General features: G+C 38.0%; 1 protein-coding gene across 1 annotated transcript; it reads left to right on the forward strand.

Moving 5' to 3' along the window:
• Positions 1-14,285: 14,285 nt before the first annotated feature.
• On the forward strand, positions 14,286-14,912 carry LOC142180759 (uncharacterized). The gene has a single exon (XM_075252826.1). The coding sequence runs from the start codon at positions 14,286-14,288 to the stop codon at positions 14,910-14,912; it is 627 nt and encodes a 208-aa protein (XP_075108927.1).
• The last annotated feature ends 2,955 nt before the right edge of the window (positions 14,913-17,867 follow it).

Raw genomic sequence — 17,867 nt, forward strand, 5'->3', positions numbered from 1 at the left:
AAGAATTAAAGAAGAAGTCAGGCGTCCACCTGGAGAATGAGGATGAAGAATTAAAGAAGAAATCAGGCGTCCACCTGGAGAATGAGGATGAAAAAATTTAAGAAGAAGTCAGGCGTCCACCTGGAGAATGAGGATGAAGAATTAAAGAAGAAGTCAGGCGTCCACCTGGAGAATAAGGATGAAGAATTTAAGAAGAAGTCAGGCGTCCACCTGGAGAATAAGGATGAAGAATTGAAGAAGAAATCAGGCATCCACCTGGAGAATGAGGATGAAGAATTTAAGAAGAAGTCAGGCGTCCACCTGGAGAATGAGGATGAAAATTTTTAAGAAGAAGTCAAAAGTCCACCTGGAGAATAAGGATGAAGAATTAAAGAAGAAATCAGGTGTCCACCTGGAGAATGAGGATGAATAATTTAAGAAGAAGTCAGGCGTCCACCTGGAGAATGAGGATGAAGAATTGAAGAAGAAATCAGGCATCCACCTGGAGAATGAGGATAAAGAATTAAAGAAGAAGTCAGGCGTCCACCTGGAGAATAAGGATGAAGAAGTAAAGAAGAAATCAGGCGTCCACCTAGAGAATGAGGAAGAAGAATTGAAGAATAAATCAGGCGTCCACCTGGAGAATGAGGATGAAGAATTGAAGAAGAAATCTGGCGTCCACCTGGAGAATAAGGATGAAGAATTGAAGAAGAAATCAGGCGTCCACCTGAAGAATTGAAGAAGAAATCAGGCATCCACCTGGAGAATGAGGATGAAGAATTTAAGAAGAAGTCAGGCGTCCACCTGGAGAATGAGGATGAAAATTTTTAAGAAGAAGTCAAACGTCCACCTGGAGTATGAGGATGAAGAATTTAAGAAGAAGTCAGGCGTCCACCTGGAGAATGAGGATGAAGAATTGAAGAAGAAATCAGGCATCCACCTGGAGAATGAGGATGAAGAATTAAAGAAGAAGTCAGGCGTCCACCTGGAGAATAAGGATGAAGAAGTAAAGAAGAAATCAGGCGTCCACCTGGAGAATGAGGAAGAAGAATTGAAGAAGAAATCAGGCGTCCACCTGGAGAATGAGGATGAAGAATTGAAGAAGAAATCAGGCGTCCACCTGGAGAATAAGGATGAAGAATTGAAGAAGAAATCAGGCGTCCACCTAAAGAATGAGGATGAAGAATTGAAGAAGAAATCAGGCGTCCACCTAGAGAATGAGGATGAAGAATTGAAGAATAAATCAGGCGTCCACCTGGAGAATGAGGATGAAGAATTAAAGAAGAAGTCAGGCGTCCACCTGGAGAATAAGGATGAAGAAGTAAAGAAGAAATCAGGCGTCCACCTGGAGAATGAGGAAGAAGAATTGAAGAAGAAATCAGGCGTCCACCTGGAGAATGAGGATGAAGAATTGAAGAAGAAATCAGGCGTCCACCTGGAGAATAAGGATGAAGAATTGAAGAAGAAATCAGGCGTCCACCTAAAGAATGAGGATGAAGAATTGAAGAAGAAATCAGGCGTCCACCTAGAGAATGAGGATGAAGAATTGAAGAATAAATCAGGCGTCCACCTGGAGAATGAGGATGAAGAATCGAAAAGGCAATCAGGCGTCCACCTGGAGAATAAGGGAATACAATTAAAGCATCAACAGTCAGGCGCCCACCTGGAGAATAAGGGAATACAATTGAAGGATCAGCAGTCAGGCGCCCACCTGAAGAACAGAATGGCAATGTAGTTTGACATTACGGGTTGAAGTCAAAAGCCCGCCCATATGAGAAAGGAGCACACGTAAAGTCAATAAAGCAGAGGAGTCCAACCAAATCCCCAGCAAGAAACAACAAGAGTCCCAAACAAATAAAGAAAATACGAGGCACAATGAAAGGAAATGCGGAACAAGTCAGAAGCAAAAGATGCCCAAAAGTCACCAAGACATCAAGACAACAAGAAACGCAAGGGCATGATCTAGATAAGATTCTGTAATTCATATACCATAGTCTAGTTTAGCTTTTGTTTTACCTTTGAAGCAAGGTGTAATAAGGAGGTCAGCAAGCAGTAAAAGCAGCACAAAACATCAGTAACATCACAGTCCTACGGTAGTCCCAACTACCCAAAACTTCCCGAACTACATTGACCTGATTCCTTTATAGCCAAGGATATGTAGGAAACCTTTGAAGTAGAGGTTCGGTCAAATCTTTCAAAAAATGCTTCCCACGGAGTATTTGAACGGGCAAAAATCGCTCATATCCGCTCACTTTATCTTTGCACGAAAACTCTTCGAGTTTCCGCACAAAGAGGGGCAGCTGTGAGCACGTGATTTTTGCCTCACGAAACTACTCCAAAATAAATCAATAATATAAAACAAATTTTTTTAGTGTGCAATTTTTAGAATTTATGTGGCGTTTATTAATTATTTGTATTATGTCCGTAAATGGTAACTTTGTTGTAGTTAAAATGAAAAATAAAATAAAAATACATGTTTCATGCATATCTAGGTTTTAATTATGCATTTAATAATTGATTAAAAAAATAATAAAATCACAAAAATATGCATTTGTTCTAGTTTTAATGTTTCACTGTGTGATTAACGTTTTGTCTATGTGTTAAATAGTTGTTAAAAAAGTAATTAATATTTTTGTAAGGTTAATTTTGTTTTTATAATTTTAATTAGGATTTTTATAATTAGGATTAAAATTAAGAAATATAAAATAAGTTATAAAAGTAAAAATCGGACCTGGACTGAAATCCAGGCCCAAACAAAACTAATTTCGCCACAGCCCAATCCAAATACCCCTGTCCGGTCCAATTCGACCAAATCAAACGACGTCGTTTGGCCATATTTCATCAAGGCCGTTGGATTAAATCAATCCAATGGCTAATATTCCATACCCTTACCCGTAACCCCCTACCCGACCCATGGCCCGGTTCAACCCGTCCCCCCAACTTAAACCAAACGACATCGTTTGGTTAAGTGAATTAATCCAGGCCTTTGATCTCGGCTAATCCGACGGTCATTATCAATCCACCCCATCCCTATATAAATCCAAATCCCTACCCCGACCCCCTAACTAAACACCCCCCTCCTCTCCTCTTCATCGTCATCTCCGAAACACACCCCTAACCCTAGCCGCCCTAATTCCCTATTGCCTGAAACCCGGCGGCAACAACGCCATCGGTCACCACCTGAACACCCTCGACTCCTCACAACCCCCTCTTTACGGATCCGAGGTTAGTTTCCCTCGAATCAGACCACAAAGTCTCGAATCTTCAATTGAAGGTTGGTCTGAAAACCTAACCTTCTCCGATGACTTCCTAATTAACACCATAGCACCTCCTAACCTGCCTCGTTATGGATCTGGTGTTTGTTTGGCTCGAACCACCTCAGAGTTCTTCGAATCTTCTTTTGAAGGTTCGAGCCAAACATAAACTCACTCAGATTCGTTCCAAACTAACACCAAATGACCCCTAGGCCTCCCTCACCCTTGTGTCATATTTGGTTCCCTTCGAATCTGACCAGAAATGGTTGAGACCTAAATCGAACCTTTAAGAACCATAGAAACACCAAATTTTTGGATTCTGCCCAAATTAAATAGAAGATTGGGGTCTAATCGACCTTAGTCGAAGTATTTTCAGTTGAAAATACTTCGACTAAGGTCTGTTTGATTTCAAAAGTTCGAATCCAAATTGAGCCAGTGGTAATGTTTAAAGATTCAGAGGTATTTTTTCCTATTTTTTGTTTTGTTTCCTACATGTATTGTTGTTTGTTTCAGTAACCTGTGTAATTTTTCATATTTTTGTTTATTTAATTCTATGATTCTGTCTCATACCCGTCTATTTGATCAAATAAGTGAATTGTTTCTGTTGGTTATGTTTGTTTACAATGTGTGTAATCGACTCGATTAAGTTCGTCGATTAGTTATATTATAAAATCATGTTTCTGAAAATGCTGTTTGAAATGATCTGTTTATCTGTTTATAAATTGATTGTTGGCAAATGTTGTAGATAATCAGTTTGATTAATACTCGTCAATTAAATCATCCTTGTTTATAGTTCAATAAGTTCATCAAAAGGATGTTGTGTAGGTGTTGATTTCTTAGCATTAAGTTTCAGGGTATTGACAGTATATTAACAATGCTCCTGTATTTGTTTGGATCTTAGTTCAATGTTGAAATTTAGTTTAAATTGTTATGCTGAATTCAGTATAATGTTATTGTGATGTTGGGTTTGAATTCAAGTTTACAAGGGTTGGTTAGATACAACTGTGTTAGGAGGTTGATAGGATTGCTTATAGCTGTTTAATTCAGAAAGATAATCGAGTTTGAACAGATTTTAAAATCTGTTTTGTATCAGATTCTGATTTCTTTGAGGGCAGTAATAACAGTAAAACTAAAGGATTTTCAGGGGTATTTCTGGAATGAAATAGTGAGGGTAATATGATAATAGTTGTGTGCTGATAGTGGAGTGTTAATGGCTCTTATTTAATGTAATAATGGGAAACAAAGGGTAATGGGAATGCTGGAAATCAGGAAAAGTTCACTTAGTGGGATTTAAAGTAGTAAAAGCAGATTTTAATGGGATTTTCTGATTTTTTGAAAAGAAGAAGGGGGTCCAGGCAGCACTGAAAGGAAAGGGGCAGACCTGTATAAATACAGGGACACACATTAAGGAAAGAGGAGAGAGAGAAATAGATGAACACACACAAAAATACATATACACAGAGAGAGACAAAGAGAAAATCTGGACAGAAATTAAGAGAGGAAAAACACAGAAGCAGAAACAGAAATCTGAAAATAAAGAAGAAAAATAGAAAAAGAAACAGAAAATAGAGCACTCATATACACATAGAGTCTGAAACAGATAATAGAAAAGGAAAAAGAAAATCTGAAACATTGTGTTTCTGGAATCTGTCCGGGTCTGTTTGTTGATACTGCTTGGTTTTAAAATCTGAAATTCTTTAAGAAGCTTTGCTCCTGTGCATCTGGGTTCCTCGGTCCTGTTTTGTTGCTCAAATCTGTGGGAACACTGGTATATTCTGCTGATTTTGTTGCTGCTGTCACTGCTGAAATTTACTTCTTCTACCCTCATTTCCAGGTACATATTTTTAAGACTCATGTTGTGAAAAGAACATTGGAAGAAAAAATGAAGTTTGGGATTATGATTATGTCTTTTACTCGTTTAAATCTATTAGTTTAAATTTCAGTTTTGTTTTAGTTATTTAACAGGGTAGTATGCTTGACATAACGACTATAGTTAATCATTCCCATTTGAAGTTCGCATAAGTGTTGTAATAGTGTTATATATTTCAGAATTTCATTATGTATAGTTGTGATTGAATTATCAAGAAATAGGAAATATGGCATAAAGTTGGCCATTAATTAAGTCTTGTGGCATTGTTAGTTAAGTAAAGAATAGTATGGAAATGGCAAAAACTATATCGCTAGCCTATTTTGTCAACCATCCGATTTAGTTGTAGATCAAATGATGTTAGTTTTATTTTGTTCATACATGGCCTAATAATGGTTATGTTTATAATCAATAGTTGAAAGATGCATTAGTACAATCCGCCGTTATGTTCATAATGTTGAAATAGGGTGAATAATGTTATATGTAATATCATCTTATTAAGTCAACAGGTAGATTTGTTCTCTTTCTTAATAACAAATGACCTAGGAATTTATACAATGCGAAAGTTAGTGTTTAGCAATAGTTCACATAGATTGAGAATCAAATTGGCTTGATTATATATATATATATATATATATATATATATATATATATATATATATATATATATATCCCAAACTCAATCATAAGCAGAATTAATCAAAATAATTTCGCCTATTAGATTAAGAACAAACGATGTAAGAGTAGATTAGATTTATAATGTGTAACAATTTTAAGAGTGCAAAAACAGCATTCGTTACAAAAAGAATAATGAAAATTCTTCAAAAATAGCATTCCCTGTCATGAGTCAGATTTTTTTAGTTTCATATACATTCGCATTTGATTATACATATACTGTATTTACGAGAAAAATGGTAGTATTAATCACACGTTGTTTATTTTATTCTTTAAATTAGAATGGCTCGGAGGAATATAATTTATACGCGGAAAAAAAAAATATATAATTTGCGATCAACGAGGAATTTAGAGACTAAAAAAATATATTGATTTCTCATGACTTTCACATAAAAATGCATGGACGTAATAAACAATTTATGGAAAATCTATACTACTATTAAGAATATTTGCGTGATTAGGGATGCGTTCGCATAACTTGATTATATTTCTAAAAGCAATTCGGATTATGCATTCGCGCAACTTCGAGTGAACATTTAATAAAAAGGGGGTTCTTCGGATAATATCAATATTAATTTCACATAACCCGAGATATGCAGTCCACTATTTAATCATACAAGAGCGACGAACGTTCTTAATTTTAAGCACAATTTCGAACATAAGTTTATTTTTTTTAATAAAAATAAACAAGAAATAATATTATTAACCTTTCTGTGTACACGTATGCGTGGCACGATTTTTTACAAAGGGTATATAATACGAATATACGTACGCGTGATTCGTTTACATAATTGTAAACAATCTAAACAAAAGCGGTAATAGAATTGGGCGACAAATAAAAAAATGTATTTAACAAATCAAGATAATTAAGCCAAATATAAAAATGGTTAAGCGACCGTGCTAAAACCACGGAATTCGGGAATGCCTAACACCTTCTCCCGAATTAACAGAATTCCTTACTCAGGATTTCTGGTTCGCAGAATAACAAACAGAGTCATATTCTCCTCGATTCAGGGATTAAAACCGGTGACTTGGGACGCCTTAAAATTCCCAGGTGGCGACTCTGAAACAAATAAATAAATCCCGTTTCGACTGTCCTTCAATTGGAGAAAACTCCCCACGCGCCCCGCGGGCGCGGTAAAAAGGAGGTGCGACAAGTTGTACCTTCGCAATCTATTGAAGATCTTCCTCAAATCTTCCATATGATCAGTGGCCTTCTTAGACTTGATGATGACATCATCTATATACATTTCAATTTTCTTGTGTAGCATATCATGGAAAATAGTAGTCATGGCCCTCAAGTAGGTGGCCCCTACATTCTTTAACCCAAACGACATCATCTTGTAACAGTTAATTCCCCACGGTGTAATGAAAGCCGTTTCCTCAGCATCGTCTTCATCCATGCAGATCTAATGATAACCAGCGAAACAATCTACAAATGACTGCAGCTCATGCTTGGTGCAATTGTCAATTAGGATGTGTATATTCGGCAATGGGAAGTTGTCTTTTGGGCTGGCCCGATTGAGATCCCGGTAGTTGACACAGATTCTGACCTTCCCATCCTTCTTTGGTAGTAGCACGATGTTGTCTAGCCATGTCGGGTATTCTACTACCCTGAGAACCTAAGCTTTGACTTGCTTAGTGACTTCTTCCTTGATTTTCAAACTCTTATCAGGCTTGAACTTTCTAATATTTTGCTTTACCGGAGGACATGTCGGATCGGTTGGTAGTTTGTGAGCCACAATAGACGTACTCAGACCAGTCATGTCATTATACGACCAGGCGATATGTCCTCATATTTCTTCAGAAATTCTGCGTATTCTTTCTTTTCTGATGCGATAGGTGAACGCTAATTCGTTTTTCCTTGACGTTTTCTACATCTCCCAGGTTAACAAATTTGGTCCCGTCCAGGTTGGAATTGGGTTTGTTCTCAAAGTTCTCAACTTCTCTGACAATTTCGTCAGGTATGTCATCCTCCTCTAAAGCAATGTCTGTTTGTTGCGTTGTCTCATTGCATGTCACAGTCATTGGTTCATCAAGATAAGTAATAGTAATATTGTATAGGTAAAGTAATGAGAGAAAACGATAGCAATAAGTATTGATTCATAAGAAAAATCAAAAATGCTTTTGATGAATTTAATAACTGTTTTGAACATCTAAAATCTTATTGCGGGAATTGAAAAATGCGAAAAGAAAATTATTTAGTAAATAAAATAGTGAATGATGCTTGTTTTAGCCTTGCTACCCTGAAGCTCGGCGGGCTTTGGTTGTGCTGATGGTTCAATTATTGAGGCGTGCCCCTCTGCTCACAGCCTGTATGGAAGGGCCTTCCTCCCACTCCTCCTCAAGAACAACACAACAGTCCATGTCATTGTCTTCTAGGAACAAGTTCTTCACCACTGCAAGTGCTTCTTCTTCATCTGATCCATAAATAATGTCAGCTTATTGGAAAGTCTGCTCTAGATGCGGTATTAGCTGCTCTAGTGGATAGTAAGGACCATGCCATGGTGGCGACCAACTATTGAATTCCTCCCAGCTATATCCATATCCTAAACCGAAGGTAGTGCCATATTTCATGAGTTTTATGGGTTTAGAGATTCCTTGAAGGTTCTTGCCGAGCCCTTTGTTCTTGCCTTTAATGAGACTAAGATGAGGAGTGGGTGGAGGACCCCTGGATCTCGTAGAATAGGATGATGTTGCCAGAGTGCACGAACTAACCTTTGGGGAGGGAAATAATAAAACAAAAAGTAAAAACAAAAAGGTAACCAAGTTAGTGAGGGTTATAAAAAGCGTTGGAATATTTAAACACATAGTGCGGAATGTAAAATGTGTCCTAATATGGAACCTCTTTGTGCTCGAGGTAGGCCTGTCAACAAATTGATTTGGAAAACTTAGGATGATAAATGCCTCATTTCATTGATAAAAAGTAGACAAATCCCAAATTGACAGGAAATGAGAATCACTAATGGCCATTGGCCTTATTACCTTTTATAAAGGAAAAAAACTCCTATCTACTTGGTCCTGGAAGGACCTTCCCCAGATTCGGCATCCTTGGCTTCGTCGAACAGCTTTCCCAACTAGTGAAGTCCCAGCAATAGGTAGGCCCTGGCTAGATGTCCATTTTTTATTCCTTCAGCATTTTGGTAGTTTTCGACACTCTTGAGAAACTTTCTTTCCAATTCCACTATGCTTCGCTCCAAATATCCCAGTCATTTGTTAACACTGACACCTATGTCCTTCGATTCCTCAATTAGTTTCTGGTTGGACTCTTGTATTTCGCAGTGTTCACTCTCGCACTCATGAATTCTTTTGCGCAGTTAGTTGTATATGACCTGTTCCTTGGCTTTTTCATCTATGATCCTATGACCTCGAGCAAACCCTGGCTGGCCTAGACCATCATGATTGTCTTTTAACCAACCTGAGTAGAAAGGAGCGCAAACAACATGATACCTGTCTGACCTAATGGTATCCCTCCCCATTATGATCTTGTAGTGCCACATATGCTGAGCTTGGCACTTGTAAGGACTATCATCATTCTAGAAATCAGCCCGGAAATGACTCATTTTGTCGACCCTGGGTATAACCTGCTTCCTACTGGCTTGTCTCACAACTCGGAGAGGGACGTAAGGGTATGTTCCTCTCAACCCAATCAATATCAGGAAAGGTGTATCTCGGGATCGAGCGAACATATTGGGCATGTAATTCATTCGCCTCGGATGATAGAAAGCGATATGATCATCCCAGTTCCTTCGCTGAATCTCTTGTCGGTATTCACCCTTTTGGAGATGTTCCACAAGCCAGAGTTGAAGTAATAAATTGCAGCCTTTGAAGTGTTTTGCTCCTCGTTGACACTTCTCCAAGGCTCGACATATGTCGGCAACGATCATGGGCACAATGTTGAATAGCTACCCACCGATCCCTTCCATTAAAGTCTTAGTTACCATAGCCAGCCTGGTGTGGATTCTTGCTTTCTTCATCGAAAACACGATCAGCCCCAGGAAATAAAACATGAATACAAAGACCCTTCGATGAATGTGCCCTAATGATGTGATAGAAAACTCGTCAGGATAGGTATGGTAGGATTTGTTGTGACCGTACCTCTCATACAAATAGTCAAAGGGGATGTAGGATTCTTTCAAACATGTTAGCTCTGGATTCTTCTTCAAACCCATCATTTTGAGGAAGACCCTGCCCTTGCAGTTCTCAGGCATTAACAAACCCAGAGTTTCCCATGCTATATCGGCCAATCCTTCTATCTCTTCTAGCAAGGGTGTCATTTCAATGTCCCCGAAGCGGAATACGACCCTCTCACAATCCCAGAACAAAGTAGCAGCTTCTATGATATTGTTGTTGGGTTGGATCTCCAGGAGATAAGGTAGATTCCCCAAATATTTTTGGACAAGAGTTTGATCACTAAAGTGAAGATCCTCCCACCAGCTTAGCAGTCTTTGGTGTATGTTGATGACCATGCTGAATCTAGTGATTTCATTCCTCATTTCTGCAAGACAAATAAGGTTAGGCCCTTACCCCCACCAGACTCGACTATTTAATACCAACAATTAGCATGAAGCATTTAGTTCTCCAAATAAATGCACAGAATGTGGTGACGTCCATTTGGGTTCAGGAAAAACCAATGGACTTTGGTCAAGGCTATCTTAAAGGGTCATTATGTGGACAACATAACTGACCCGGCTAGGTTTGACCATGATGGATGCACAGTTTAACAGAGTAAGGTTTCTATGGGGTTTTATACCGGTACCTTGAGCGGACAACTCAAGGAGAAAGGCACGGAACCGTTGACTGCACCGCTGATCGACTGGTTTTACCGCAAATATGCCTTTTCCGGATTTAGGGGTAATAATATAGGAAGAGCGCAACCACTCATTATAAGCGTTGCTATGGTATTTGTTTGGCATGAGTGGAGTATGATGTTGCGCATGGTTATGCAATAATTAAAAGCATGTTGACATGTATTTGCACATTAAGAAAGCAGTAAATACAGCAGTTTCATAATTTAAAGCAATGGTAAAGGAAAGAAACAAAGAAGACAAGTGAGTTTTGCAGTTGAAAAGGAAATTGAATGCTTAAAGAAATTTAAACAAGTAATTGCACATACAGAGGTATAAATTCACAATAACAGTCTGAACTGGTAAAAGCATAAATATCCCCAGCAGAGTCGCAATGCTATCGCGCCCAGTTTTTCTCGCGAAATCGGGTTTGTGACATTTGGTATGGGACAACTCGTTCCTTTTGGGAACTGGGTTTGCATTTGAAAAGTCTCCACCTAATGATTTAAGGTGCATTAGGACACTTATAGGGTTCAATTCTAAGTTATTTGAACAACCAGAGATAGGGTAAGGGCTTGAAATTATCCTAAGATGAAGGTGTTAGGCATCCCTCAGGATCCACTAGTATGGTTTCCGGCTAGACAGTTGATTGTGATTTTGTGCAATTTAGCAAATAGCCAAATATGGGGTCAAATATTAAGGGATTTACATTTAAACACATAAGAGAAAGAACAATTAAAAGAAGAGTTTTTGAAAAGAAGTTTGCAAATAAGGGAAAGGGGGTCCTAGGTTTATATTTAATATGTATCACATCAATGCGATACCCAGTATGACACTCCTCAAAAGAGGGGATACACGTGGTATTATTGCACCGGTCATCATATCCATATCTACCCTTCCCGCCCCATTAAGGTATTAAAGCGCGGATTGATCTCGATCACTATTTCATGCTATTACCCGTCCCATTCCTATCAGTCCCGGAGGAGTTTAGGACTCCTATGCCTAAAGGGGAGGGATATTAGGCTGATTTTGGTTTCAAAAGGTAAAAAATCTAAGGCGACATACAAACGTATAATACTGCATGTTGGGGGAAGCATGTAAATAGATAAAGGCTCATGCATACCTCCTCAAACAAAACACATAAATAGCATGACTTGCACATACTTTTAAGGTCTAATTAAAATACTAAAGACAAGGGGAGTTAATTATTGAAGCATATTAGTTTAATACATAACTCAAATAAGAAGTCTGAATCAGGCCTGCTTGCTGGTTGTAGAAATTAACAAAAGTGGATTCAATTTTTATTTTATCATCACCTATGGATTGCCTAAGCGTTTGGGTGAAATGATATCTATTACTAATTCAGGAAGTGGAAAAATAGTAAAAGTTTTAAAACGAACGATTGAGATCCTATAGACATGCTTTCTAAACCTCGTTAGATAAAGAAGGAAGGTTGTTTAAAACTTGTTCAGAATAGACTAAATTTTAAATTGATTGCAGATCCTATAGGCAGGATGTCTAATATTGCTCATTTATTTATATAGACATGATTTATAAAAAGGGTACTGATCCTTAACCTTATGAACACGATATCTGATTTTAACCATTTAGATCCTAGGAACATGGTATCTAAATGCGACCATAATATGCAAAATTTAAGCAAGTCCTATAGGCATACTCTCTAGATGCAGAACATGCAGAAATTTAATGAAAGCAGGTCCTATAGACATGGTATCTAACGTGCAGAATTATAAATGCATAATTTAAACAAATGAATCCTATAGGCATAATTTCTAAAATGCAAAACTCAAAACATGTAGAATTTAAACAGCAGACTTTATAGGCATGATTTCTACCCTTAAGCATGAATAATTACCCAACCCTTTTCACTAGCCAACCACAATGTTTATTACAAATTATTGCAGACTGGATAATGAATTCAATCAAAAAAGTACAAAAGATTACAACCAGAGGAAGCCTGATTCTTGACTTTCTCTCTGAGTTATGGAATAAACCACCTCAAATGCCATTGATTCAAAACCTTTCTCAGACCTGGGTGTGTCTGAGTTCCCTAAGGCTCTCAAGGGACCCCGGGCAGTGCTTACACCCAGGGTACCAGGTTTGGGTCATGCACAGCAATGTCAAATGTTGTCATGCCCAAATCAACCACAGATACTAAACACCTTGGGGATGGGGATTTAGGATTCACAAGTCATAATAAGTAATGGCCAGAAGCATTAACTCAGAATAGGAAGGGGCAGATTACATCATGTTTAATAATGGAACTTGGTTAAATACAAACAGGAGACAAACAAGGATGGAAGAGACAGTAAAGAAACATTTTGTTGTTGGTGCAGAAGCTTAATTAGAACATACCAGTAAGATGCAAATGCAGAGAAAAATAAGCAAGCTTCCCTTAGCCTAGCCTTGGCTTTCAGCCGGCTATGTAAGGCAGCAATACAAGTAGCAACAGAGAAAAGAGAGAGATTTTAGTGGAGTGTGTGCTTGAACTTAAGTGTTTTATGCCTAGTGTTCGTGTTTGAAAGAAGAGAAGGTGGGTATTTATAGTTTTGAAAGCATGTAAGAAATAAGGAAATAAATGCACATATGAAAGTAATCAGCAATCAGAATAAATCAACCAAGTGATTCCCCTTTAATTGAGGAATCACTTTTTTAACGGGGTTAACAAGTTTAAAAGAAGGAAAGAAAATCAGTTTGTGGGCCGACTGGTTATTACCATAAAAGTAAGTAGTAAAACATTGAGTACACAATAGAGTCCAAGTACAGAGATACACTTGTTTTGGGGAAAATATTTAGCAAGGCAATAAATAAGGAAAGGGATCAATCACTTTAGCAGGCGAGTAAAATTAGAGTTAACAAAAAGAGAAGTTTTGAAATCAGTCCCAAAATTGAGAATCGATCAAAGAAGGGGCCTCTACATATAAATAGAGTGCACAAATGATGGACATGTGAGGCCAAATTATTGGCAAAAAAAAAAGCATGCAATAGTAGCACAAAGTTAGTAGACAGCAAACATTCGAAGCATGATAGTCATGTAGGTCAAGTTTCATTAAATCAGTAGTATAGAGAAAATAAAAAAAGGATAGAGTATCAGAAGCATGCAAAGGGTCAACTGCGAAAACCCTTCTGAAAAGCTTAGTCGAGTTTCAGAGATAGTAAGAACCCAGAATCAAAGTAATCACATAAAGAAAAAAGATGCTGAAACAAAAGAACTTCAAATCAAGTCAGGTATTCCAACGAGAAATTTCAAACCCAAAGATATAGGTTTTTCCTTAATAACATTCAAGCTTAGAAGACGATAAACAAATAAATCGCACAAGCAGTTTAAGAAACTTGAATAGACCCCAAAAGAAATTAGGGTTTTCAACATCGATTGAGTTTAAAGATGATGAACAAATAAATCAGACAACATTTAGCAACTAGTCTCAGAAACTCGAACGAACCCAAAGAAATTAGGGTTTTTATCACCGATCTAGTTTAGAGATGATAAACAAGTAAATCAAACAAACACTTAACAAATAGTCCCAGAAACCCCAAAAGAAATTAAGGTTTTTATCATGCTAAACTCAAAAAAGATTTTGAAAAGAAGAGGTGCAACATTTGTCAAAGACTGGTTCTGATCATAGTCCAATGTATCTGAAGTGTGATATTGAGACTCCACCAATAAAAAGCCTTTTAAGTTCTTGAATTTTTGGGTGGAACATGCGGACTTTTAAAGATGTGGTGAAAGAGAATTGGACAGCTGATTTCAGTGCAAATCCTTATATTCTTTTTAATCACAAGTTAAAAAAATTAAAGAAGGCCCTTTCATTGTGGAGTAAGGCTACATTTGGAGATATTTTCCAAAAGATAGCAAGCATGGAGGAGGTAGTGATGGTTCATGAAGCAGAATTTGAAGCAAATCCTACAGGGATGAACAGGGAAAGGCTACAAAAGGTTCAAGCAAAATTAATCAAATGTCTTGCACTAGAGGAGAAATATTGGCAACAAAAGGCAGGCATGACTTGGTTCAAGGAAGGGGATAGGAACACTAAGTTATTCCATGCACAAGTGAGAGGTAGGAGGAAGAGACTTCAGCTTAATAGAATTCAAAATAGTGGAGGAACCTGGATTGAAGAAGAACAAGAAATTGCAGAAGAGACTATCAAATTCTACGAGGAACAGTTCACAGAAGCAGCTACTCCTTCATTATTTGATATCATAGAGCATGTTCCTAATCTGATTAACACTGATCAGAATGCAGAATTGATTAAGCAGCCAACAAAAGAGGAGGTTAAAGTGGCAGTACTTGGACTTCATGGTGATAGTGCTGGGGGCCAGATGGTATGACAGGCAAATTCTATCATTCTTGTTGGGACATAATCGGGGATGACCTGTACGACATGGTGAGGGCTTTTTTCAATGGTCATGAGCTACCCAAGTGTGTAACACACACCAACCTAGTTCTGCTACCAAAGAAAAAAGAAGTTACCACTTTTTCTGATTTAAGACCAATAAGCCTCAGTAACTTTTCAAATAAGGTTATATAGAGGGTGGTACATGAAAGGCTAGTGAAATTTCTCCCAAGTTTGATAACGGTGGAACAGTCATGTTTTGTTAAGGGCAGGAATATAGTAGAAAACATCCTTCTAACTCAGGAGATAGTGACTGACATTAGGCTTAGAACTAAGGCTGGACCTAATGTCATCCTGAAGCTAGATATGACAAAAGCTTATGATAGATTATCTTGGCTATTCCTAACCAAGGTACTGAGAAAGATGGGATTTACAGAAAGGTTGATAGGGATTGTCTTTAGATTAGTTTCAAACAATTGGTATTCTATTCTAATCAATGGTCAAGCTCATGGGTTCTTTAAGTCCTCAAGGGGAGTAAAACAAGGTGATCCTGTATCTCCAACTTTGTTTATCTTGGCAGCAGAAGCATTATCTACGGGTCTCAATGCACTACATACTAACCTATATTTTTGTGGATTTAGGATGCCAAAGTGGAGTCCAAAGATCAATCATTTGGCGTATGCAGATGACATGATTATTTTTTCATCCTCAGATGAAACATCTCTGATGCTGATTATGCAGGTGTTGAATGCATATGAAGTTGCATCTGGGCAGCTTGTTAACAAGACCAAATCAGTTGTGTACCTGCATTATTTAACAGACATGGAAGTGGTCAGCAAGGTGGAAAGGATCACAGGCATTTATAGGAATGATTTTCCTATCATATATCTAGGCTCTCCTATATTTTATGCTAGGAGAAAGCTGGAATACTATCAGCCCCTAATTAATAAGGTAATGGACAAACTGCAATCATGGCAGGGTAAGCTATTATCAGTAGGGGGAAGGGCAGTTCTCATATCCCATGTACTGCAAAGCATGCCTATGCATCTATTATCAGCTGTAAACCCTCCAAATTATGTGATAAATAGGTTGCACAAATTTTTTGCTCAGTTTTTCTGGAGCAGCTCTGTAGGAGGAACTAGTAGGCATTGGGCTTCATGGAATACCTTATGCATGCCAGTTGAGGAAGGAGGAATAGGTTTCAGGTCACTGCATGATGTAGCAAAGGCATTATTCAGCAAGTTGTGGTGGAATTTCAGAACAAAACCAAGCCTATGGAGCTCTTTCGTATGTCAGAAATACTGTAAGAAATTGAATTCTGTAATTGTTCCATGGAAAGAGGGGTCTCACATTTGGAGAAGAATGATGGAATGCAGAGATCTGATTGAACATCAAATCTTTTGGCAACCAAAAAGGGGATCCTCACTATTTTGGTTTGAAAACTGGACAGGTCTTGGGGCACTATATTTTTTAGTTCCTCAGGACTTTGGCATTGATGAAACTGTACATAATGTATATGATGTTACCTTAGATGGTGAGTGGGATGTGGACATGCTATTTGAAATGCTTCCTGAAGAATTAGCAGTACACATTCTGGAGAAAATCAAACCATCTTCACCTCAGCAGGTTCTTGACATGCCTTGTTGGATGCTGGAAACAAGAGGATATTTCAGTGTTAAGTCAGCATGGGATTATATGAGAAGAACAGACGAACCAAGAACAGCTTATAGTATGATTTGGGTAAAGGGACTGCCTTTTAAAATAACATTTTTCATGTGGAAAGTGTGGAAAGCAAAGTTACGTTTAGATGATTTCATGAAAAGGGTAGGCTACTGCATGCCATCAAAATGTTGGTGTTGTGTACAGCCTGATGAGGAATCTCTTCAGCACTTGTTTTTTAGATCAAAAACTGCAAAGACAACTTGAAAGTATTTTCTATCGAGGGCAGGAATAGTTGTGGAGGGATTAACATTGCACCAAGCAATCACAAAATGTTGGACAGCAAATGTGTGCTTAAGGCTCAAACTAGTAATGCAAGCACTCCCCTCATATGTAGTCTGGAAACTCTGAAAAAGAAGAAATAGTATGAAGTATGGTGATGCTGTGACAACTAGCAGGGTGATTTATCAAGTTTCATCAAATCTGCAGGCATTGGTGAAAGTGAGAAAGCCTCGGATGGACATGGTACCTCACAAATGGCAAGATCTATTAGCTATGATGGAAAATTTCACTCATAAACTTAAGGTTACCAAAGTCATGTGGGAATTTCCAAGTGCAGAATGGCTAAAAGTTAATACGGATGGTGCATCGAGGGGAAATCAAGGCAGGAGCTCAATAGGTTTTTGTATAAGAAATGAAAATGGTGACATAGTCAAGTCAGTAGGGAAAGAGATTGAGGAGACAACAAACACAGTAGCTGAAGCGAAGGCCATGGTAGAAGCACTAAGGTTCTGCAGATTTCAACAATACTCTCATGTATGGCTTCAAACTGACTCAATGTTATTAAAAAAGATAATGGATGGGATCTGGAAACTACCATGGATCATATCTGAGCAGGTAGAGGAAATGATGCAACTAATGAATGGGGGCAATTACACAGTTACTCATATTCATAGGGAGGGCAACAGGCTGGCAGATCACTTGGCTAATTATGCTTTAGATCATGGAGAAATAGAATGCCAACAATTTTGGCGTCTAGATGCACATGGAAGGAGGTTAGTTAATGAAGATAAGCTGTAATGTCCAAGTCTAAGGGTGAAGGTGGACAGGAGATAAGAAGCAAAGAGAAAAGGAAGAGCAGGAGGCATGTCAACTTAATCGACCAATATATTCAAATCCTAAGGGAGGAGGATATAATGGTTGGTATTTCTAACTATCTTTTCTTTCGTGCAGGTGCCACTAAGAGTATATTATCCTATGCTTTCAAAAAGCCAAGAATTAAAACGCATAT

Source organism: Nicotiana tabacum, chromosome 5, assembly GCF_000715075.1.
Source record: "Nicotiana tabacum cultivar K326 chromosome 5, ASM71507v2, whole genome shotgun sequence".
NCBI classification, from domain to species: Eukaryota; Viridiplantae; Streptophyta; class Magnoliopsida; order Solanales; family Solanaceae; genus Nicotiana; species Nicotiana tabacum.